Source organism: Psammomys obesus, unplaced genomic scaffold, assembly GCF_907164565.1.
Source record: "Psammomys obesus unplaced genomic scaffold, mPsaObe1.curated_primary_1811, whole genome shotgun sequence".
Lineage (NCBI taxonomy): Eukaryota > Metazoa > Chordata > Mammalia > Rodentia > Muridae > Psammomys > Psammomys obesus.
This window is the reverse complement of record NW_026596034.1, coordinates 1861096-1885535: the sequence shown is the minus strand read 5'-3', so window position 1 is coordinate 1885535 and position 24440 is coordinate 1861096. Positions and strand designations below refer to the sequence as shown.

Sequence of the window (24440 nt, the reverse complement as noted above, 5' to 3'; positions counted from 1 at the left end):
CCCCTCCCTTTGCATTTCTGTTTCTGTGGCCTGCTTAATCTTTCTTTGAGGGTGGGGACACATCCCTCTTGGTGATGGCTGAATGGTACCAGAGTCTATCTAAGCAGCATTTCAGTAGAAACTATTGCTGTTTTCACCAAATTCTATCTTTGTAAAAATAAGAGAGGCCTTTTTTTTCATGAAGTTTAAAATTTCCCTTCTAAAACCCAAAAGTCCATATTGATTTCAAAAGTATTATTTCTGGCTTCCTGGACTTTTTTTTTTTTTTAATGGAGGAAGTACCTTTCAAACTCTATCTTCCCTCTGTTTCTCTCCCTGAAGCCTTTTGTTTTCTCTGATGCCCTAAGCATCCCTGGCCAATCCTTTGGTCAATTTTTCTTTTCTTTTCTTTCTCTCTTCCTTTCTTTTCTTCCTCAGTGACCTGCAGGTTCCCACATTTGCTCTGTCCATCCTGAACCATCATTTCTATTTGAATATAGACCTGGAAGCAACTTGAATCATCAACAATTTTCAGTCTTGGCTTGGGTGTAGGTGCATCAGGGTGCAAGGGTGGGACCTCCAGAAAGGTGGGAGGGAGGAAAGGAAGGACTGGGATAAGGATAGGTGATCTTCCAAGGGTGCCTACGCCGGCTCCTACAAAAAGGAGAAGGTTCTCTTTTGTTTGGGGGTCTAGACACACACACACACACACACACACACACACACACACACACACACACTGTTTTCTCCCCTTGGATGGCCTGCTTACAGGAAGCCCACAGGCCCTGCTGGCAACATCGTGCAGGAGACACTGCCCAGAGGTGATCTGCTCACCTTCAGGGTTATAGCCCCCTGGCTAAGAGGACAGTTGGCAATTGTTCTCCCTCCCAGATCTCTGAGGAAGGGCCTGTTGCCTTTCTGCCAGAGTCTCCTGGGCTTCCTGCACACAGTCCACCATCCTGCCACTTCTCTGATCAGTTTGCCACTCTAGGGACCTTTGATACTTTCCTTCCTCAGCTCCTCAGGGACTGACTCTCACACTGTCCCGAACATCTGTGGATTTTCTCCTAGCGGGAACTGTTGCTCCCCAAGCCAGACCTTCAACCGGTTATTCCACCACACAAGGAACAAGCCAGGATTTGCCATAGAGCAATATTGGCCATTTTCATTTTAATATTTAAAACATAACCAGAACAGCAAAGGGGATTTGCCATAGAGCAATATTGGCCATTTTCATTTTAATATTGAAAACAACCAGAACAGCAACATCCCCACTACCCTCTATTCCACCAGATACAAACTCACCTGCAGCTTCTATGACCTCATCTTGACTTTACAAAATGAAATTGCTTCCTCAAGGTGGAGAAGGCAGTGTTCATTCAGTACCTCATGTCGTTATTGCTAAGCTAGCATCCTTGGCTGTTTGGACCAAAGCCTGTTATTCACAGGATGTGAATTATTGAACAGCACCCTAAGAGGCCTGTCTGTGATGGCACCTGCCTCCTGCACTGTTCTTTCTGTGTCTCTTGGGTCAGCTGTGAACTCACTCCACTGGAGTTGCCCATTTGGGGTATGGGGTCCCAGGTGCTGGATGGCACCTCCCATTGTCAGGGGGTAGATCATTGGGGTGGATCTTTTGTTTTGGCACACCCCAGGCACTCTTCCAGGAACCTTTTTTGCCATTGACTAGAAAGGCCACCGAGCACAGGGTTTCAGCTGAAGAGGAAAGGGGCAGGCGTGAGCGGTGACCTTTTTTCCTTTGCCAGCTTAGGGCTGAGCCTGCAGAGGGGGTGGCTCTGAGGACTGGGAGCCAGTCACTCAGCAAAGTCTGTTGATGTCCTACCTCTGCTCTTCCTCTCATTTCCTGTCTTCTTACTGTTTTCCGAGGCATAAGCCAGCTGCTGGGAGTCCTTTCTGGAGAGGGTCCTCCCTGGTGTGGGGGAATCTCCCTCCTGAGAGTGCTCCCCTCCCTCCTGCTCTGGGACCTGGAAAACAGATTTCTCTGGCTTCAGCCCTCCTTTCTGTCTTCCTGAAGGCCGGCCAAGCCTTCCCTCTGCCCAGGCTCCTGGGCTTTATGCTCTGTACCTTGCGCTTTCTTTGGCTCTTTAGTCTGACTTGAGGGACAGGTAAGAAAGCTAAGGAGGAGTAGCAAAGGCAGATCTGGAGGAGGGGAGGGCTGTTGGGGAGGGAAGGGGGGCGGTCGCAGCCTTGTCACTTCTCCCAGGGGCTGGCTGTTGTTTGTAGCCTGTGTAGTGCTTGCAGAGCAGTGCCGTGGCAGGAGGCTATTTTAATAAACTTGCAGTTTCAGGAGCTGCATTGCTTTGGCATCTCTCGTCACCACTGATGGAGTGTGCGTGGCTGGGCGTGGGCCGAGAGACGCTGCGAGCTTACAAGGGGCTGAGGGAAAGCAGGGAGGTGAAGGGTGCGGCCCCCTTGTTTGGGAATCCGGAGTCCTGCAGGCAGCCTGGTCTGGAAGACCAAGAGGTGGCAACACCCAGCCACGAGCAGCGAGCGGCCTGGGCCCTGGAAGTGCTGCCGGCGTGGACACTTTCGGAGCTCTTCCTCCTATTCATAGTTCTGTAGGCTGGTGCTCAAGGGAGAGGAGAAAATGTCCACTTGCTCCACTGTGCTCCATTAAAAAAAATAAATCTAGAACCAGAAAGAGAGTGTGCTGGCCTGAGAGAAACACTGAAAGCAGAACACAGAGAGAAGGCGCAGCTGCTTCCCCAAAGCCCTGTGGGGCTCCCGCCCAGCCGCCAGCCCGCCAGGAGGCAGGCCTTTATTTATTTATTTTCTGGCTTAAAAAAAAAAAAAAAAAAAGTCCGTGTCCTCCTCAATCCTGGTGTTCCCACCCCCCAAGTTTGCTGGATGGCTGCTGCCAAACAGACCCGAGTGGGAGCCGGGGATGAAAATTCATAACTGCTGGACTTTGCTTTTGCTTGTTCATTAGACGTGAACTTGTCGATTGGGCAAATTGTTTTTGGTTTCCAACTGCTGGGGGGGCTCTCCCCCACCCTCTCAGCTCGCCCAGCTCCCTCCTCCCCTTGGGCCCAGCCATTGGCTGCATGAGGATGCCTCTTTGCCAAATAGGTGGATCCCCCCCTCACTCTCTTTCACGCGCTCTCTCTCCCTCGCTCATTCTCTCTCTCTTTTCTCCTCTCTCTCCCTCCCTCTCTCTCTCCTTTCCTCTGGATGTCTCCCTCCCCTTTTTACTGACTTGGCACACACAAATGGATGGGGATTGAGCATGAAAGGGGAGGGGGAGTTTGAGAGAGAAAAGGAGCCACAAGCTCCCCCCCCCCCCCCAGTGCTGGTGCACACCCTCTCCCGCGCATTCACATGCGCACCATCGCACACCCCATCCCATCCCCGTCTTCCTGAGATCCTCTCTCTCCCTCCCCCTCTTCCTTCCCTCCCTCCCTGGCTCCCTCTCTCTCTTTTGCTGCGTCTGCCAGCAACGGTCTGCAGCCGGTCAGAACTCGTCCTCTTCCCCGAGAATCTGCGAGCTCCCCCTCTCCCTCTGGTCGGGCGGAGGGAGCCGCTCGAAGTTTACACCCTGTGCCGCTGCCAAAGCCGAAAGCCTTTTCTTCAGCTGCTGCTTTTTCCCTCCTGGTTTTTGTTTTTGTTTTTCGGGGGTGTGGGGGGTGGGTAGGGTACGTTGTCGTGGGTGTGCGTAGGGTGGCGGTGGTAGGTAGGAGGTTGGTTTTGATCTTTAATTTGCAAATTTTTTTTGCTCTTTTATTTTAAACTGCAAGAGGATGCACAGAGGAAGAAATTGAAACAATTTGTTGGCTTTTGTTTACCTGGTGTGTGTAGAGGCCACCTCCATCTCTCTCTGCTCGCCATCTCTGACCTTTCTTTCTTTTTACTCCTTAAAAAAATTAATTTCCCCCTCTGTGCAATGGAGCGTGGGGGGTGGAGGGGGAAGGGTTTGAGAATCCACCCAAGCCCGCCCCCTATTCCCCAGAACACCAATAATAACCCCCTTTAAAACATTTACCTTCCTCCCTGCTCCTCCTCCTCCCTGCGTCCCACCGCCCCTAACTCATAACTCTGTTGAGCCCAGAATCTCAGAATCAGGCGTTGGCTTTGCCGGGTGCTTCAGATCAATGGTAATTATTTGATTTTTTTTCCAGCTTTATTTTTGTAAAAAGAAATCAATTATTATTTAAACTTCAAACAAGCAAACATGCAAAAAAAAAAAACAAAAAAAAACAAAACAAAACAAAAGGAAAAAAAATAACCTGAGAGAGACCAGCCCTCTGTCACCTGATTGAGGGTAAAGGGGTTGTGGGAGATTGGGGAAGGGGCCGAAAGACCCATGTAGCTTTTAACCCTAATGTGGCTGAGAAAAACCACCTTATTTGGGCTAACAAGAAGTGTTTTGTTCATTATTACTGTGATTAACATTAGCATTGGTGCCGATAACAAAGCTGAAACCACATATTTAGGATTTAGATCTGATTTTAAAAAATGCTGGGGAGGGTGTTCCAACTGGATCTGGAGAAAAGAAAATGCAAACAGCCTGGTGAGAGGGGACCCAACGCCGCTTCCTCCATCTCAGATGGCATTTTCTGTCTTCTCGGGGGCGGTCAAACCTTGGCCAGTCCGGACCGAAGGACAGAAGGCAGCTCTTGCATGCCCTTCGGTGTGCACGGTCAGGCAGCCGGACACTGTGCTGGGACCAGCTAACCCTAGTTCACAGCTGCTGCAGAACATGGAGATGTCATGGGTGCGACGGGGAGGGGGGCAGCAAGCCTGTGGGTTGTGTGTGTAGCAACATTGTCTGTGTGCACGTGTGTGTGTGTGTGTGTGTGTGTGTGTGTGTGTGTGTGTGGAGAGAGAGAGAGAGAATAGGTGTGTGGACAAGCTCCCGTGCCTCTGTTTGGTTGCTGAGGCTGAGATGGGAGCAAGTGGCTGGCGAAGCTGGTGGTGGCTTCAAACCACACTTCAGTAGAACAATCTCAGGAGAAATTGCCGGAGGGGGGGAGGGAGAAGGAGAAGAAGGCAGTTTTTCTAGTGCCCCCTTCTAACGCTGCGTTTCTCCTTCTCTCTTTCCCCCTCATCCCGGCTTCCCCTCCTCCCGTCCTCCCTCGCCCCGCATGCTCCCGGCTTGCCGCCTGCAGGATGAGTTCCACCCGTTCATCGAGGCGCTGCTGCCTCACGTCCGAGCCTTCTCCTACACCTGGTTCAACCTGCAGGCGCGGAAGCGCAAGTACTTCAAGAAGCACGAGAAGCGGATGTCAAAGGACGAGGAGCGCGCGGTGAAGGACGAGCTGCTGGGCGAGAAGCCGGAGATCAAGCAGAAATGGGCATCCCGGCTGCTGGCCAAGCTGCGCAAGGACATCCGGCCCGAGTTCCGCGAGGACTTCGTGCTGACCATCACCGGCAAGAAGCCCCCCTGTTGCGTGCTCTCCAACCCGGACCAGAAGGGCAAGATCCGGCGGATTGACTGCCTGCGCCAGGCCGACAAGGTGTGGCGGCTGGACCTGGTCATGGTGATTTTGTTTAAAGGGATCCCTTTGGAAAGTACTGATGGGGAGCGGCTCTACAAGTCCCCCCAGTGCTCGAACCCCGGCCTGTGCGTCCAGCCACATCACATTGGAGTCACAATCAAAGAACTGGACCTTTATCTGGCTTACTTTGTCCACACTCCGGGTAGGTCACTTTCAACACCCCTCCCCAGCTTTACTTCACTTGCGGCATTTGTTGTGTTTGTTGCTCCTCCTTTTTCTGAACAGCTCTGCTTAGGGGCCTCCCTGGGAGACTGTCTTCCTGGACTCTGCCCCGCACGTGGTAGTGCCCTCTCATGTTCCCATCCTTTTTCTGTTTTTCCCCTTTGCTCTTTCCCCTCCCCTCCCTCGCTATGGCACCCAATTTGGGCATCCCAGTCTTTCCCATAGTAAAGATGCTGGAGGTTTTAGGACAGGGCCAAGATGTCCCATAATTACCCATAACGGTGAGAGGGTGAGAGTTTGAGACAAATGATGACAACATCAACACTGTTGCTGGTGAGATGGGAGGGCTAGGGGTTGGGGAGAAGGTGCGGCTCTGTGGCTTCCCAGGAAAAGCTGGCTTTGGTGGTGGTGGGTAGCTGGCAGCAAGTTCAGGAGAGGGGCATGTGGTTGGCATCTGGACCGTGAGACTAAGTGAAGTGGGAAGTAGAGGGCAGGCAGTAGGGCCGATTCTGGCTCAGGTAGGAGCTGTTGTGGCTAGGATTTGTTTTGTAGCAAGAGAGAGCGCAGTGAGAATCCTTGAGCTGCCCGCTCCAGGATGGTGCCAGTGGCCCTGGGCCCTGTGATGGCGCAGAGGGGCTTTGTGGGGAGTAGGCCTGCCAGGGAACAGCTTGCTATAGAAGAGTGAAACAAACAAAACCTGCAAAAAAACAAACAAACAAACAAAAACCCGGTCCCTTTTGTGCCTTCAGTGTCTCCTAGATGCCTCTGTTCTTCTGATATTGCCTTGTGTCTAGCCTGGGCTAGTTCAGAGCTCCGGCCTTGCCTATCCCCCACCCTCATTTCCCTTTCTCTTTTCATAATTTCTTTCCACTTTTGTTTTCTTACAAATTGAAACAGAAATGGCTGGTTAATTTTTAGCCTCCACTCAGCTACGCCCAATTTACTGCCGCCTTTGAAACCTAAACGGGCCGGTGCCCTGTGATTAAGCAAGGCAGAAGTGTGTTTACATTGTGCCCAACCAACTTGTAATGAGAGGCTACCAAACCTTGTGTGCGTGTTTGTGTGTGTGTGTGTGTTTTCCTTTCCACTATTCCAGCACACCCCCCTCCCCATCTCCCTTCTTCCTCTTTTTTTGTGCGACTGTGAGAGAATGTGGCTTTACTTAAGCTCTGGAAAACTGAAAACCTGCCCTTCCTGTGACAGTGCCTCCACGTCTTCCTGTATTCATTCATAAAAAAGAAAGGCAGTTCATGCTACTGTGGCCACCCCCTTGCCTGTCGGGAAAGTTAGGAGGAAGTGGTGTGGACAGGTCCAGGCACACAGCTGGGGAGATGTTTTCAGGAGTGCTGTACTTACAGAGAGCAAGTGTTGAGTTTATGTCAGTGTGAAGAGAAGTGACATTCCAGGCCTCTCTCCCTGCTCATTCCCTCTCTGAGGGATTTGGTGACTGGTTGGAGGCCATGGACCCTCCTACTTTATGGATCTTTCTAGGCCTTCACGTGGCCTTAAGTGACCCCCTCAATTTAGAAGGCCAGGTTCCGGTCCTTCCCTCTCGCTGCAGCTTAGATTTTCTCTTATCTTTTTAATTTGGGGGAAGAATCTAAGGGAGGCAAAGTTATCCCTCATTCTATGTATATAGGAAGAGGGTTTTTGAGGGTGAAAGCCTGTCAGTGTTGGGGTGCTGCGGGCTGCTTGGTGCAGGAATCCGCCCTGCCAGTCCTTCTAGCAGATAACTTTTCACTCGGGGAGTCTAGGCCTTCCACTCCTAGAGCTTGGAACCCAAGAACCAAGTGGAGAAAATCAACATCCCTCTTTGTTCTAGACTGGCGACTTCTTCTCCCTCTTCCTTTCCTACCCCTTGGTGCTTAGACCCTGGCAGTTGTATTGTTTCCTGGCCTCTTTTATTTTAGGCTACCTTACTTATTTATTTTTGACAGGGTCTCACTATGTGGCTCTGGCTAGCCCAGAAATGGTGTGTAGAACAGGCTGGCCTTGACTGCTTGTCTCCGCTGGAATTAAAGATAGGACCAGCCAGCCCTAGGCCACATTCTTGACTACTGCCCCTGTGGGTTGAGATGAGCTGGGGGTGTAAGGAAGGAAGCCGTTTCCCAGCCTTCTGGCTTCTCTACTGATCTGGCAGGTGGAAGGGGGCAAGGGAAGGAACAAGGCTTCCTATCCCCAGCTAATGAGATCATTCACCCAGGAATACGAGTGAATTCATAGTACACCGAATGTTGCCAAGGCCACTTCTGGCCGGGCTGAGGCCCAGCCTTAACAAATAACTGGGTACATAGCTGGAGACGTATTGGGTATTGGTTGTAATTCCAGCCCAGACGTCAGACAGTAGCTATGAATGTTCAGGATTTTTTGCTGGAATGGTTAGAATTTCAGTGTACCTTTCTGGAGGAAATGTAGATGTTGATAAGGCCAGGACCACTCACAGGACCTCATTGCGTGTTCCTCCCCGAGCCACTCCGGTGTGGTGACAAATGTCCTGTGACTGGTGTTGATTCTGTGATATCACCTTCTCTGTTTCCTTTTAACGTACGCAGCCGAGCCACAGTAGAAGAAAGCAGGTCCGGGGCTGAGGGCTGGAGAGTTGGCTCTGTGGTTAAGAACACTCGTTCTTCCAGAGGACCTGGCTTCTGTTCGTAGCACCCACAGCCCTTCACAACCATCTGTAACTCCAGTTCCAGAGGATCCGACCCCCTCTTCTGACCTCCTCAGGCACATGGTGCAGGCAAGATACTCATACACATGACAGTACATAAATCTTTAAAAATAGAAGCTGGGTTGAAGAGCTGGGTGGGGCTGAGATGGTGGTGCCAGTTTTAACCACCCTGCTTGACATGACTGGAGATATGAAGACAGAGCTTTCCAGCTAGGCACGACTGTCGCCCAGACCCTCACAGGCCCTTGTGCCCAGAAGATCTGAGCCAAGACATAGTGAGAAGTAATAGAGGATATGTATGGATGACATCTAGAAATTGGGCCAAAAGGCTGCCACAAAGCCACCTATCTGCTGTGAAGGACTGTCACCTGGCATCCGGTGAACGCATCGGGCTGCATTCAGCAGGGGAGGCGGAGGCCGTCCTGAAGCAGAAAGCCCTGTCGTGGACTTGGGGTGTGGTGATTGGGGGGATATATGTCCATTTCCTTGGGACATCTTTTCTTGCAGAGCAGGTGTCCCAGAGCAGGGGTGTGGCAGCGACATCCGGAGTGGGGGTAGGGGCTCTGTGGTGTGGAAAGGCGCGGCCGTGTAGGCCTAGCAGCCATGCCGACTGCCTCCAAATCCCATGAGGCCTCCAAAGGTGAGAGGACAGCAAGGAGCAAACCTCGAACCTTGCTCAGCCCTAGCAAAAGAGACGAAATTCAGAACTGTAAAGATTCTTTACCATTGGCGGGCACCTGGCTCCTGCACCCATTGTGGGACTCACAGACCTTGATTGAGGTTAGGCACAAGTCACGTGTGTCTCCCATTGCCTGCGAGTACTGGGCATCACAGTCTGTCCCCATAAGCATTCTGTGTACATCTCTTAAAATGCTGAGCCAAATACTGTTGTCACATCTGAGATTTCAGCAAGTCCGAGATTTTTTGTTTTTTGAGGATCTTGCTGTCCTCAAACTCAAGAGGCTGGGCTTGAACTCACAGAGATCCACATGCCTCTGCCTCCATGGTGCTGGGGTGAAAGGCCTGCTCTACTGCTCGCAGCTCAGCAGCCTTTTGTATCACGTGATACCTGGTTGACATCCCCATGTCCCTAATTATCAACCTGCTTTTGTTTCTGTCCATCTAAGTCAGACCCCAGATAAGACTGTCCGCGCACCCTATGGTTGATCCGTCTCTGTCGGCAGCGGTGGTCAATGTTGCATCGTCACTGTCCTCCTCCTCTGCGTCTCAGGACTTTTTGTTGAGGGAAGTGGACCGTTCCTCCGTGCAGTTCCCACGGGGCCTGTGCAAGCTGTGCCCGGTGGTTCGGTGTGCTGCCAGGCCTGGGGCAGGCAGGCTCGGCCAGGCCTGGGGTAGGCAGGCTCGGCCATCTTTGTGGTAGGAAATTAGCTAGGAAGTCAGGCTTTGCCTAGCAGACTTGGGAAAATATGAGATGTTCTTTTGGTTTGATTCTGCTCCTTCTAGGAGTTTCTTGGGCTTCACAGTTGAGGCTTCGAGGCCTGAGCCAGGCTTTCTTACCAGTGTGCCTCACTGGCAGCGGCTATCGCTTGTTCCTGCTTAATGCCAGGGATGACCCCTAAAACTATTCTGGGCTCCCACGCCTTCTGGTGAGTCTGGTGCATGTGGGAAGGACCGCCAAAGCTGCTCCCTTTCCAGATCCACCCTGAACACGGACCCTTCGTCACCCGCTTGTCTGTGTCTTAAGGCAGCACCATCTGGTATCTGGGCTGGCAGAGACGACAGGGTCTAGGAACACAATTAGTGACATTAGCAAGATCTCCGGGTTATTTTGTGACTCAATGTCTAGTTCCCGTGAGACTTTCCTGTCAGTGGTGCCACCGTTGCTTTGAGGATTGCTACCTTGTTTTGTTTGTTTGTTTTGGTTGCTTTTTTGAGACAGGGTTTCTCTATGTAGCCTTGGCTGTCCTGGACTGGCTTTTGCAGACCAGGCTGGCCTCGAACTCACACAGATCCGAATGCCTCTGCCACCCAGAGTGCTAGGAGTACAGGTATGTGCCACCGTGCCCCACTGATGATTGCGAGTCTTAATGCCTCTGGCTCAAGGTATGTGGCTCACCGGCTTGAGTCAACTCATGCCGAGGCCATCCATGGGTGACAGCTGCCACGGTGACCGCTGTTGTGATTTACTGAGCCCAACATGCCTCTCTGCCTTCTTCACCTGTTGTTCTGGGATGGCCCAGGTGGAAGCAGGTTGATCTGACTGTGATAGCTTCCACCTAAGAAGAGCCCATGTGCTCCTTCCGTCCAAAGTGTCCTCATCAGCACCTCCAGCCTTGCCAGAGCCCTAGTGCACTTGACACCTTCAGGGCCTTCCAGCTACATAACACTAAGGCCTCACCATTATTAGGGCCTCCGACAGCACAGGCCTGCAGCACACTTCGGGGTCCTGGCTGTGGAGAGACTGCTCTGACCCCTCTTCAGGCTCCTTCTTTCTGGAGCCCCTTGAGCACCTGCTCCTGTCCTCTTTGTCCCCGGGCTCTCTGCCTAGCCAGGCAGGAACTGCTGCTTGTGGCTCCCAGGGGTCTTGATAGAATGCTCTCTATGCTGGCCAAGCTGGAGCCGTAACATGAGGGAGACGATGAAAGGTCCTTGTCTGAGCTTATGCTACAGACATCGGACCATGAGCGAGCCAAAGTCGGCTGGACGGTCCAGTCCATAATTATGGGCATGGTGACCAGCTGCACTCCATCATCAGCCCAGAGGAAACAGGCTGATCTGCAGCAGGAGTGCTGGGGGTTAGCCACCAGAAGGACTGCCCGAGGAATTGTTTTACTTTTCGAACTACCAAAAAGGATGGGAGAAGTCGGCCATGGTGGCACACGTCTATAATCCCAGCACTCTAGGAGGCAGAGGCAGGTGGATCTCTGTGAGTTTGAGGCCAGCCTGGTCTACAGAGTGAGTCCAAGACAGCCAAGGCTGCTACACAGAGAAACACTGTCTCAAAAAAAAAAAAAAAAAAAGAATGGGAGACTGTCTTTTGTGAAGTACACACTTAGCCTATGGTCTTAGGACTCCCAAATCTCTAGGAAGAAGGAAATCCTTTATGTGCCTACCAGGCAAAGGCTGGCTGGTGGCTTTTGGAAAGTTCCATCCCGAATACCCAGTAGGCAAGAACCTGCAGTAATTCCTGCTAGTGAGAGGCCCTCAGGGCTTCCTTGGGGGGAAGCTCAGTTCATGGTGGCCATAAAGGAGAGTCAGGGTCCTTCTTGCAGAGATGGGGTGCAGATAGACAGTGTGGCCCATGCTAGGTTCTCTGTCTGCTCTAGTGTCCTGTGGCAGCCAGTGTCCCCACTTTTGCCGGGAGAAGGTAGCGGCCTCGCAGCCCTTTCTGCCTCCCTCCCCAAGAGCTGCCACGCTTAGGTTATTTTATCCTTCACTGTCCAATTCAGACGTCTTTTCAAAGGCCCCAGCCGTGTCAGTGCAGGGCTCGCACAAAAGGCCTCTTTGATTTCTTGTTTGTTTTCATTTGCCAGCCGAGGGGGAGGGGGCAGGAGAGAAAGAGCTTCTGGGTTTCAAAATTTTTTATTTGGGTTGTTTCATTCTCGGAGCGGGCTCCCTGGAACTCCTGTCTGAGTTAGGGGCGTGGTGCCCAAAGCTGTGGGACAACTAGGGCTCAGGATGTTTAGCCTGAAGTGCAAGGCTGAGAGGCTCTTCCTGAGGACCTAGGCCCATGGAGGGCTCGTATCGAAGCCTGTGTCGAGTCATGAAAGGGTTCAAGTGCCTGACAGCAAATGACTTGCCCCTGTTCATTGTGTCCCAGAGGACTTGAGTGGTTATAAATCTTGACTTTGCCATTTTCCCTTTTTGGTCCCTGACTCCACCACTTTCTTCTTGGTTCTGTGGACTGAGAGAGCTGGAGTCCTTCATAATACAAACATCTCACTTAGGCATTTGTGGTGTCTCATGCAGACAGAGACTCTGCCGCTCTGTGCCGGAGAGTGGGGTGAGGGCCGCAGGTCTGCCCGGGCAACTGGTCAGTGCTGTGGGAATGGTATCCAGAGACCAGGCGAGCCACTTGTATAGGGCTGAGAGCAGAGCGGCACTGCTGAGGCCCCTCTTAGCAGAGAGCTGAGGAGGAAGGGAAATGGAGTCATCTTGGTCTACAGATGCAGAGGGACACTCAGACCAGCCCCTGGCCAGGCACATGCCGGAACCCCATGTGGGTGTACACCAGGAAGAATGGTGTTGCATACGCACTGTCAGAGCCCTGGAAGGGAGTGGTAGAGACTCAGCCTTGGGCAGGTGGTCACAGTCATCAGCGACGGGGACGTGTGCCCACTGGGTGAGGGGGGGTGCTGCGCAGGGCCCTGCTTGGCAGACGGGAAGAGGAGGCTGGGGGGCTGAGAGATAGATAAATATAGCTGATGGCATTTCTGATGATAGGTTTTTCTTGGCACTGAGGGCACCGTGGAAAACAGCACGACAAACGCCCGGCCCTACAGGCCGCCGTCGCCATTTTAAGCATGTTTGAGCCGAAGGGCTGTTGGCATTAGAACAGTGTCCCAGAATGTGGAGGGGCTGGGTGGGGTAGTTGGGCTAGATCGGGCCATACCCTTTTCTCGCTAAGGGTGCCTGGGTCCCTTTCCTTATCTCTGTAGATGCTAACACCTGGTTTTTCTGGCCCCTCTGGTGATTTGAAAAACATATGTTTGGAGGTTGCCCTTGGTATATCTGCTCTCCAGATTATTGCCCATCCTTTCTCGCTGCCATGGCCAGGCAATAGGAGATATTCAAGCTCTTTTCCCATTTTTGATGTCGGAGTCATGACAAAGCATGCTACTGCCACGCCAGGGGTAGGCCTCCGTTTGTTGGTATTTGGGTGCTTATCCACACAGTTCACCAGAAACTTTGTGTACTCTCTCGGTGGAGGAAGGGGGTTGTCCCCTCTTCTAGTTGCAGTTTTTCACTGAGGACCACAGTGGTGTAGACACAGGTCTAAGCGCTCCACATGGTTCTGCCCCGGTTTCTCCCAGCATCCTGTTTTAAATCCATGCTCCGGACTGGGTGTGTGAATGCTGCCCTGGCAACAGGGGCAAAGGAATCTCAGGGAGAGAGGCCAGGACTCGCAGACCCAGGGACGGGCAGCCTCTCTGCTGCACACCTTGCAGGCACTTGAAAGACAGGGAGGAGTTAGCTCCTTCTATCAGCTGACTTCCCTTCAGAGGTGCACTCATAGAGGTCAGCAGGTGTCATTTTATTCACTCTGTAGAGGAGGAAACTGGAAGAGATATCAAGGAACTTAGGTCATACACTGAATTTCTGGAAGAAATGGTTCCAGGTCACCTTGGCCTGAGGGCCTCCAAGCTCCCTGAACTTCACTGGGATTGCTGGGCCTTGGTGGAGTCTCAGAAGAGAAAGCCTCAGCAAGTCCCCATGGGAGGCAGTTCCAGCCCTGTGGTACCTGTAGCCTAGAAGGGGACGGAGCCCCACTTATAGCTCGGCTCAAGGGCTCCCCCAGCTGCTACAGGAAAGACAGAGCGGACCCCTAGTTCTGTTCTCAGCCTTGGCCACCTTTTCTCTGTCTCTCTTCACATCCTTTCTGGAGAAGCTCCCTGCTACTGATCTACAGAGACAGGTGCTAGGGCCCAGGCTGTCTGGACTCTCCCTCCTGCAGCAGCCAGGGACAGTGCTTGTCACACCTCCTTGGGGCTCAGGAGATCACACACTGGACCTGGGCAGTGGAGTGTGTGGGAGGTCTAGGTACAGGGCCGGGCAAACAGGATTTGGGATCCGCCATCCCTGCCCTGCCACACCCTTTCCCTGGGCGTCTGCTTGGGGGTCATAGTTTGAAATAAAAAATAAGTGTAATTATCTTAATTAACCAGATGATTGCTGGAAATTTTATAATAGTCAACAATTCATTACCTTTTATGATCCTTTTCAGTGGTTCTGAACCTGTGGGTTATACCCTTTGGGGGTTGAACATCAGATATCTTGCATATCCGATATTTATATCACAATTCATAACAGCAGCAAAATTACAGTTATGAAGTAGGAACAAAAATACTTTTAAGGTCGGGGGCCACCACAGTGTAAGAAATTGTATTAAAGGGTCAAAGCGTTAGAAAGGTTGAGGACTCTGACTTACATGGACGCACCTCTTTTCCTCGCCTCTTTTCCTTACTCTGTTGTTTTGGTGCTGGGGCTAAAACCTAGACTTTGCCTGTGTTTGTTAAGCATGTGCCTTGCCATTGACTCTTACCTCTCACTGCTTTGTTTGGTGTTTAGAGACAGGATTTTTCTAGACAGACAGCCTTGGCTGTCCTGGACTCAAACTCAAAGTGATCTGCCTGCTTCTGCCTTCCTGAGTGGTGGGATTAAAGGCGCTGTTCATGGCGGAATTAAGGGCGTGCGCCTGGTCATCTCGCTGCTTTCTTAACATTTGAGAAGTCTGGGGCCGTGTGTGTAAAATCCCTGCTAACCTGCCAAGGGCTGGGGTATGTGAGAGGCTGCCACAAAGCTCAACCTTCCCCTCTGCTTTTGAAGCTGACACAGGACCTGACCTCTCATGGCTTGTATCGCCTCACCTTCTGCTAGGCTTCCCAGACATACCAGTTACCAGGCCAGGTCGTGCTGTGCTGTGGGAACAACATCCTGGGCACCAGGGCAGCGTAGTAGCACCTCTGGCCCTGAACTCCGCCTCTACCAGCTGCTCAGTACCCCTCCCTCATCCAGATGGGACATCAAAAAGGGTCCAGATATTTTCTAGCGTTTTCTGAGGACAGGATCACCCCTAGACAAGAGCCTTTGTCCTGGAAGAAATGGGATTCATTTCATAAGTACTTACCTCTTGCCTCTTGGATTTGGGCCTCATTTACCTTTGCTCAATGGGACTGAACCTCTGAACCCTGGCTCTTCCCAGATGTCTGAACAGCAGGACCGTTGGGTTGGAGTGTCATGGGAGCACAGGACCCCCGTGTTCTATTCCCATGGGAATTGAAAGCCTGCCTCTGGTTCTTGGTTTAGGGTGCCATCTTGTTTCTCGTGCATAGTCTCTCTGTTTTCTGGGTTTGCTGATCTGGGCATTGCAGGTCTGTAGCCTGAGCCTTCCAGAACCATCCAAGACCCTGAAAGCACCGGCGAGTCATCCCGCAGTGTGGCGTTAGGACCAGAATTGTCATGGCAGGGTCTTAATAGGCTCTTTTTAAATTGAGTATTTGATTTTCTTTTTTACAGAGTAAAATACTCTCTGAAAATTTAAACAGTGGAGAAGTGTAGAAGCAGCCCGCAGTCCACCACCTTGTACCTACAGGAGGCTCACTCCACAGATCCATGGCAGTGTGTGTGTTTTAAAATTAATTCGTATATCAAGTAACCTTTAAATACAGAGATATCTGTTTTAAGAACAGATGGTATATTTAGGCTAATTAAATTGGCTCTATTGGTGCCACCGTGGCCTTGTGGCCTTAACTCCTCCTACTCTCTACCTCTGTCCCTGTGTCTCCTTGTCATGGGTGTAGAGCCAGTCTTCCCGACTGTTCCCCAGGTGACAGTTTCATCTTGTCCTTCCTTGGAAAAAGGTGACCAGCAGAGCATGTGCTGGCATCTGAGTGGCCTGCATCCTGCTCTGTGTTGGGGAGAGCATCCCTAAGCCAGTGTAACCCTAATTACCCTGTAAGGGTATTTGGGCTCTTGCACCTGTCTGAAGGGACTGAGAAAGAAGAGCCCAGTTTGGCTGCACCTGGCTGGACCCAGACATCCACATCTGGCTTTCGTAGAGAGTGAGGACATTCTAGTGTGCAGCAGAGCCTTAACCAGCTGGCCTGACTTCTTTGAGGGTGCCTGCCTTGAAAGGGTTGGAAGGCACACAGATATCAGCCGCTACTACAGTTTAGCCCGTCACATTGCAGTTTCAAGCTTAAAGGAGAGGGTGGGCAGAGAGGGCCACTCTCCAGGCCAGGGGTGGGGATGGGAAAATCAGGAAGCAAAAAGACTGAGGAAGAAACCCAGAGAGGGTTTTGTAGCTGGGTCTGCCAGCCTTGGGAAGAAGGCCCCCTGTTGTGAGATTGAGAGACAGGCCTGTGTGATACCTGATGACTCTCCCAGACTGGGCGGAGCCGAAGGAAGAGATCAGGGCACTCCCCAGAGGCAACTTGCAGGAGGCCGGCTGGCCCGATGCAGCCCTTAGGGAGTGTGTCCTTATTATGCCTGCAGATTATATCCCCATTAGCACATAATTATTATATAATGGGCATTATTGCATAATGGCAGTTATATAACAGGTGGCCCAGAATACAGACAGGGGGTATAATAAGTGTGTATCCTTTGGCTATAAATAGCCACCAGCCGCACACTGAATATGTGGCCACACCAGAGCCATATTATAAATACCCGCTCTGGGCTATAAATTTCTGAGCAGTGACGTCAGCGGCCATGGTACCTAGTGAGGGGGTGGTAGGAGGGACCTGATCCCCACTAGCCACATGACATCATTGTTTCCTTAGTAACAAGACCGCTCCCCAGGGGACCAAGTGAGGAGAGGCCTTTAAAGGGAGGCGGCAGATGGGTAGAATGGTTCGATGGGGGTGAGGGCTGAGCCTGTGACTGACCGTGGTAGGGTTCCCTGGGTGGGTGTTCCACCCAGCTGGTGACAGGGCAGCAGGCTCCATTGCCTCTGGGGTCTGGGGGCTCCCTGTGTGTGGGCAGCAGGCAGGTTGACCTTAGAGAGAAAAGAGGAGCCGAGTGGTTTCTGCTATCTCTCCAAGGTTTGGGGACCGCTCACGGAAGGGGAGTTGACTATGGACAGACCGGAGCGAGTGCTGTGCCACTCCCCTGGCAGAATTATTGCAGCAGTGGGGAGATGGCCCCAGGGGAAGAGCAGGAAGGACAGGGTCCTGACTCCAGGGGAAGCATGAGGTAGAGGACAGATGTAGGCACGGTTCCTTATAGAATGGCAGTGAATGAGCCAGTCCTGTCCCTGCATGAAGGAGGTTCATGTTGTCGGGTGGGGGGGATGCGGGTTAGTAAAGTCAGTTTGGAGTATGTGGCAAACTTGTGACCTTAGCCAGAAGTTCCCTGTTAGGAGTGCTGCCCCAGGAAACTCCTCCATCCCTGGGAACCAGGTAACTTGAGCACCGAGTCTTAATAACTGAGTAGTTATTTTTCCCTTTAGGGACATCTGGTAAGCATTGTAGTGTTTGTTTGTTTGTTTGTTTTTTGAGACAGGGTCTCACTATGTAGATTTGGATGTCCTAGAACTTCCTGTGTAAAGCAGACTGACCTTGAACTTACAGAGATCTATCAGGCTGCCTGACTCCAGCTCTGCCTCCCAAGTGCTGGGATTAAGGATGTACACCACCACTCCCAGTTGGTAGATAGTTTGAAAACCAGCTTATTATTATTACTATTTTGTGTGGATATGGCATGCAGAATGCACACCCATGCTGCCATGTGCGTGTGGGTGTGGGGTTCTAGGCATCCATCCAGACGGTCAGGCTTGTACAGGGACTGCTCACTCATCTTGCCAGCTGTGTGTGTGCTTTTGCTTGTCCCGCCCTGGGTAAAATCTGGTGCACAGGACAGTCCCACAGGAACAAACAACCAGTGGCCACATGTATCACCAGTTGGGACATTGAGCGACACTGCCTTGGCGAGAGAGGCTTATGCCGGCCTTGCTGTGTGCTCCCTTCAGGATGTCCCTTGTCTCTGCTGGTGACAGAGACACCTGTCAAGTCGCCTGTGGATTTCTCAGAGTTGTTTCCAGTGCTTGCGTTACTTGTAGCAGAGGGCCCGTGAGCCACCACCCCCAGCACACAAATTCCAGAAGAAGGAGGACTCGTTTCTATGAAAGCCACTTTTCCCCTGTGATGAAGACTGGACAGTGCCCCCGAAGAGGTTTTAACTGATGGGACAGACGAACTGATGAACTAAGAGTGCCTAGTCCTACTGTGGTAGATGAGGTTTACAGAAACTGGCTTCTAAGCTGTGTGATGTCATTTGTATGTGAAGTGTGCACCATGAGCGCACAGCAAGCACTTGTCTTCTTCACCTGTGTCTAGTGTCTGTCACTCACACTACCTGGCTGCAGTTGACTTGGCGCCCTCTGCCTCTGACCACACGCATAGCATAGCCAGTCGCATCGTGGTTTCCAGTGGTCTTAGCTGGAATCCACAGATAGTGGCCAGGATGGTGGTGGTGTATTGGTCTAGTCCTCAGAGTGGGAGACCTGCCGGGTGGCAGGCCAAACCCCATGTGTGTGAAACCTGACTTCTGAGTTTGCATCTGGGTTGGAGACAGCTAATGAGCAATCGTGGAGAGGCAGGATGCAGGGTCTGTGTAACTGGGCCCTGCCTACAGGGTCAAAGAGAGCTCTGTGGGGGGCTGTGCTGGCTTTGAACACAAAAGCTCAAGCTCCTCAGGGCAGTAAGCCTCAGTATACTGCCAGCTAGAGAGATAAGGCCAAGGAAGCTGCCCCTGCCCCAGGGTAGGCCAGATTCCTCTCACTTATTTATGGTATCGTGGCTTATAAAGTAGGCTTCGCACACAGATCTCTGGGCATAGTTTCAAATACATGAATTTCTTTTAAATTAAACACCGCACACACATTTGCTGCTCGCTCTGCCTGCATGTGTTCATGCATGCTCGGTCTGTTCAAGCCATGCGCTGCCCAGAAGTGTTTGTAGCCATGTGGGACAGTAACTGAGGCCGATGGTACCAAAGCCACCAGCTAATATTAGATTTTATAACTCAGAGATTCATTAATATAATTACTCACATGCCAGGCTGACTTGGCAAGGACTCTTGAATTGTGTTCCTCTCCAACAGAGTGCTCTGGCTGCAGAGACGCCCGGTGAGCCTGTGCCTGTTTGTATGTAGGCAGAAAGCACATCTCATCCTCCTTTGAACATTTTCCTTGGGAGAGGCTAGGTGCTCCCATGGCGGCCAGGCCTGACTTTCTGTGTCTCACCCGGAGATAGGCACCTCTTGAGAGTCTGGCAAATGGCGTGGTCCGCTGGGAGAGACCCAGTTCTGCAAGTCTAGAGCTTAGGTGGGTTATTTTCCTCCCAAGTGACTCTTTGCACATAATAGTATGCCAGGCTTCCACCTTGAAGCTGGGACTGTTTTTGTTTGTTTTGTTTTGTTTTCTGCGTCCATGTGTAGTTTTTTTATAGCCCACAGCCCATTTTGGATATTGCCATGCCTTCAGATGGGGACAACTGACAACCTGTCCTTGAGACAGCAGCACAAAGGCCTTCGGGGTTGGGGGGCATAAAAATCAGGAGAAAAGCTGAGGAACAGGGAAGTGAAGGTGGGGGGACAGCAGTGTGCCGCCTTGAAAACAGCAGCCACGAGGGAGAATGCTGTCAGGGCCTGGTGGAGCACTGAAAGCGGCCTTCTTCAATGGAGAAGCTGCTGTGGGCTTATGGGTCAAAAGGGACCGCTCCCTCAAGATACTTCTCTTTTTGGTTTATGTGAATGAAGTGTCAGAAAAGCGGAGGGGAAACAGCCCCATCTTGGCCCCTTCTTTACTGTTCTCTTGTTCGTGGTGCCGTTGCTCCGTTGCTCCATGTGTACTCTGGCCCTGGAGCGGCGGGCTTCGACACTACAAAATGTTATTTCTGCAGGTAGATCCCTTCTAGCCTTCAAACAGAGTCTCTGGTCTCCGTCCCCTCTACCTCCTGGACAGTCTCACACCCACGCCATTCAAGCCTGCTGCCCTGTGGCTTGGATTAGCAAGGACCAGCCCTGGGCCCTGCAGAGTGTTCACCTTCTGTGTGGTGGCTCAGCCAGGCCTCCTGGCCCCTGCTGAGAAGCACTGTCCTTCAGGCTCCTGCAGCAGGCTGGGTCCTGTCTTCCTGCCCTCTCTCCTGGGAACCCCCCTAAGCTGAGGCCTCTTTGGTCAAAGATAACTTCAGTCCCCTCGCTGGGACTAAAATTCAGCTTTGAAGGCTGAATTTAGTTATTAACGATGAATTATGGAAGGAATGTGAGCAGGGAGGAAAGCTCATTCCTCACGCATACACACTCACTTCTCCAGATGACCCTGTTGCCTCTGCTGCCCCTCGCTTGACCAGACCTTAAGTTTCCCCATTTTGGCTTGAAGAATCTCCAGGGGGGCATTTCTTCCCTTCTGGCCCACTCCTGAATTGCCTTCCTCAGCCCCATCTGCCCATCCTTGGCTTTAGAGACCTGTTTTTCCTTGCAAAATACCTCTGGTTCAGTGGAGGGGCAGCAGGGGGGAGGGGCAGCAGGGCAGCACCAGTGCTGAGGCCTGGCCCTAAGGCTGCTACAGCCTGTCTGTATTTTAAGAGCATCTCTCCAGCTGCTTTTTGTCATTTGGGACGGAGTATCTTAGTGAACAGAAAATAAAAAAAATTTTCAATAGGCCGCAGGTAAGCTTGAGTAACTCTGTAGGTCCAAGGATTTGCCTCTGTTCAGGGAATCTCAGATACCATTTGCTTGTGGTTTCTCAACTGCTTACTCACTCCGTCTGTCCGTTTCTATCTATCTATCTATCTATCTATCTATCTATCTATCTATCTATCTATCTATCTAATCTATGTTTATCTAGCTATCATCTATTTATCAATCATCTATCTTCCTATCTATTATTTTCCTATCTTTTTATTTCTTAAAATGTAAAAAGAATTCGTTACTTATTTTATTTTATATGTAATAGTGTTCCACCTGCCTGCAAGTATGTGCACCGTATTTGTGTGCCTGGTGCCCACAGAGGGCAGATGAATGTGTCAGGTCCCCTGGAGCTTGAGTTACAGATGTGAACTGTCATGTGGGTGCTGGGAGCTGAACCTGGGTCCTCTGCCAGAACAACCAGTGCTCTGAACCTAGCATCTCTCCAGCCCCCTCTTTCTTAAAACTTTTTTTGAGGGGGGAGCAAGCATGATATTGGACCTCACTTTGTAGCCTAGGCTGACTTTGAACTTGTGGCAGTTCTCCTGCCTCAGCGCCTGGGGTGCTGGGACTGTAAATGTATGTCCGTTTTTAAAAGGATTTTTCTGAAGCTAGGCACTGGTAAGTAGATAGCTAGAAGGCAGGTAGTGGTAATCCCAGTACTCAGAGAGCAGGGGCAGAAGGGTCTCTGTGAGTTCAAGCCCAGCTTGGTCTACAGAGTGAGTTCCAATAGCCAGCTACATAGTGAGACCCTTTTTCAAATAAACAAACAAACAAAAAAAGAAAAAAATTATATACATACAATATATGTAAAGTAAGCATAAAGTTTAGAGGAAAAAAGGAAACTTGTTGCAAGTATTCACTTAACAGCTAATCTTTTATTATATTTTCTAGAGCTAGTCATATATGTTTATAATTTTTTTCTTCAGAATTATTTTGGATGATGGTTTTATTTGGGGTGTTTTGTTTGTTTGTTTTTGTCTGGAGTTTGGGTCTCACTATGTTGCCTCATTCTTGCAAGGCTCTAGAGATTCACCAAAGTAGGGAGGCAAGGGAATGAAGAAGAAACCCTACAGAAAGAACAGACACACAGAGAACAGCTGGCATGGGGGACTGTGCTCTCTGATGGAAGAACTTCAGCCTCCCATATCCCAGCTCGGCGTGTTTATTATATGCATTGAACTGAGAGGCAGATTTACTGCATACAGCTGAACCAGGAGGTGGGGTTATTATATATGGCTGACCAAGGAGGCTTGTTTAGCTAATCTCAGTAGGAGCAAGCTCTGCAGGGGAGCAGTCTTCAGGCTGTCAGCATTTGGGGTTGAAAGCTATGGCGGACATTTTCTGCACAAACTGTCAACATTCGCACTTGGGTTCGAGTCAGAGGAAGGCTTTGTCATTTTTTTTATCCTTACTTGGAGAAGCCACTGGGGACCTTGATGTGGTCATGCTCATGTCAGCAGCGCACTTTCACTGGAGACTTCATTCACTCAGGGCTTCCTTTACCCTCCACACTGTGTAGCCCTGGCTGTCCTGGAACTTGCTATGTGGAACAGACAGGACTCGAACGCACAGAGATTCCATGCCCCCGCCTCTCGAGTTCTGGGATTAAAAGTATCTGCAGCTGTGGCCAGCGTGGATACCGGTTTTGATTTTAGCCTCACTGTGCCTCTCACATCGTTATTTTGGAGGGTATCACCTTTTCTCATTAGTTGTACTGTCCTTGGCTCTCAGCATTTCTAATGACATCTGTTCTCTTTTTCTCTCGGGGCTGAGAAATTTCCTTTTCGTGTAAGTGTTGTAGGTACTCATTAAAAATTAAAAACATGGCCGAGCAGTGGTGGTACATGCCTTTAATCACAATACTTGGGAGGCAGAGACAGGTACATCTCTGTGGGTTTGAGGCCAGCCTGGTCTACACAGTGAGTTCCAGGAGAGCCAGGGCTACACAGAGAAACCCTGTCTTGAAAAACAAAACCAAAAATAAAGAAATAAATAAAAACATTAGGGGCTGGAGTTAAGAGCACCGGCTGCCCCTCCAGAGGGCTCTGTTCAGTTCCCAGTGCCAGCTCCCAGCACTGGCACTGTTGCTCACAACCATGTGTAACTCCAGTTCCAGGGGCATCTGGCATTCTTTTCAGTCACTCATGCGGTACACTGACATGTATGTAGACAAAACTTCTATACACATTAATAAAACAAATAAATTCCACTGTAAAGCTAAATTAAATAATACTACAAAGTTAAGGATAACCTCTGACCCTCTGGCCTTCACCTCCCAAGAGTTGGGATTAAGAGTATGTGCTACCATGTGCAGCTTGCTTATTTTATAAATAACAAATATAATAAAAAATAAAAGAAAACATGCAGATAATGGTGGAGCATATCTACAATGAGCACTTGGGAGGCTGTGACATGAAAAGTTTGAGTTCAAGGCCAGCCTGGGGTGTGTGTGTGTGTGTATCTCAAGACCTTAGTTTATTAAAAAGAAAAGGTAAAACATATGTGTTTTATGGCTGGTGATGTGGTTCAATTGGTAGATTATTTGCCTGGCATACATGAACCCCTGAGCTCTGTCCCCGCCACCACATAAGAACCAGACATGGTGGCACTCACGAGGGGAAGCAGGACCGTGAAGTACATTTCAGGCTCTAGGCCAGCCCAAACTACTTAACACACTGCTTTGAATATAAATGAATGGGTGGGTGGGTGGGTGAGTGGGTGAGGGGCTGATGAGATGGCACAGTGGGTACAAGCTCCGACTGTGCAAACCTGATGAGCTGAGTCCAGTCCCCAGATTCCACGGTGACAGGGTCTATCGCTAAAGGGAGGGAACTTCTAAAACTTGTTATACGACCTCTACACGATAGCTGTGTCAGAGGTTAAAAAGAATAATAAAATAAAATTGCAAATGTCAGGTACAGTTTTGGAAAGTGTGCTTTTTTAAGCGGCAGCAGGGAACTTCATAATGTGCAAACTGATAGACCCTCGTCCCCGTTGTAAATTCACCCAGGATCATACCGTGCTCATAGCTGTTTTCCGACCTTCCTAGGGGCTGGATTTCTATTTGGGTCCTATAGGCTCTTCTGAAGGCTTTTCTCCTACCTCAGTCCTTACGCTGCTGCCAGTAATCTGACGGTAAAAAACATCGGTCCCTGCCTACATTGCTTTGAGCCCCAGAAGAAGGCTGCTGCTGCGACCATCACCTGTCCCTTGAGTGTCACCTCAGGATGTGTTCTCTGAGCCTGTCCTCACAGCTTCTCACAGGTGTGTGCACGCCTTTCATTCTCTACCTCAGCCCTCACTTCTGGCGGACATGCTCCATCACCCTCTGACTGTAACCTCCACATCAGCCCACCCTCTCCTATCTCCAGCTGCGCTTCTGCAGGAGTCTGTGGCACTCTCTTCTAGGCCTCTGTGGCATCATCTCTCCTTGGGCAGTCCTAGAAGGGGTCCCAAGCTCCTGGTCCAGGGACTGAAAAGTGGCTCTTTCCTGCCTGGTGGTGAGCAGGAGCTGGCAGCAACTCGGGAGCCACTGCTGAGGTACACACAGCACATGCTCTGGGTCTCCAGAGGAAACTCCTGCTGACTCCTAAGGTCAGGCCATCTCTCATCTACCTGGTACCGCCCATGTGGCCCACAGGTGGAGTTAGGAGGAGGGAAATCTTTACTCTGGACTTTAGATGGTCTTTGTCCTTCCTTCCTTCCTTCCTTCCTTCCTTCCTTCCTTCCTTCCTTCC

The 24440-nt window shown here is 50.8% G+C and overlaps 1 protein-coding gene across 7 annotated transcripts in view; it reads left to right on the top strand.

Moving 5' to 3' along the window:
• The window catches only part of Nfix (nuclear factor I X), an 82066-nt gene that overhangs the window by 8992 nt on the left and 48634 nt on the right, over positions 1-24440 (top strand). For 4 of the 7 annotated variants that reach the window (XM_055620800.1, XM_055620798.1, XM_055620796.1 and 1 more), the window contains exon 2: positions 5106-5637. In XM_055620800.1, coding sequence (XP_055476775.1) covers positions 5220-5637 — 418 coding nt within the window. In that variant the 5' untranslated portion in view covers positions 5106-5219. Of the gene's footprint in view, positions 1-3950; positions 4092-4910; positions 5638-24440 lie in introns of those variants that run through there. The other 3 variants (XM_055620799.1, XM_055620793.1, XM_055620797.1) reach the window with 3 other exon arrangements.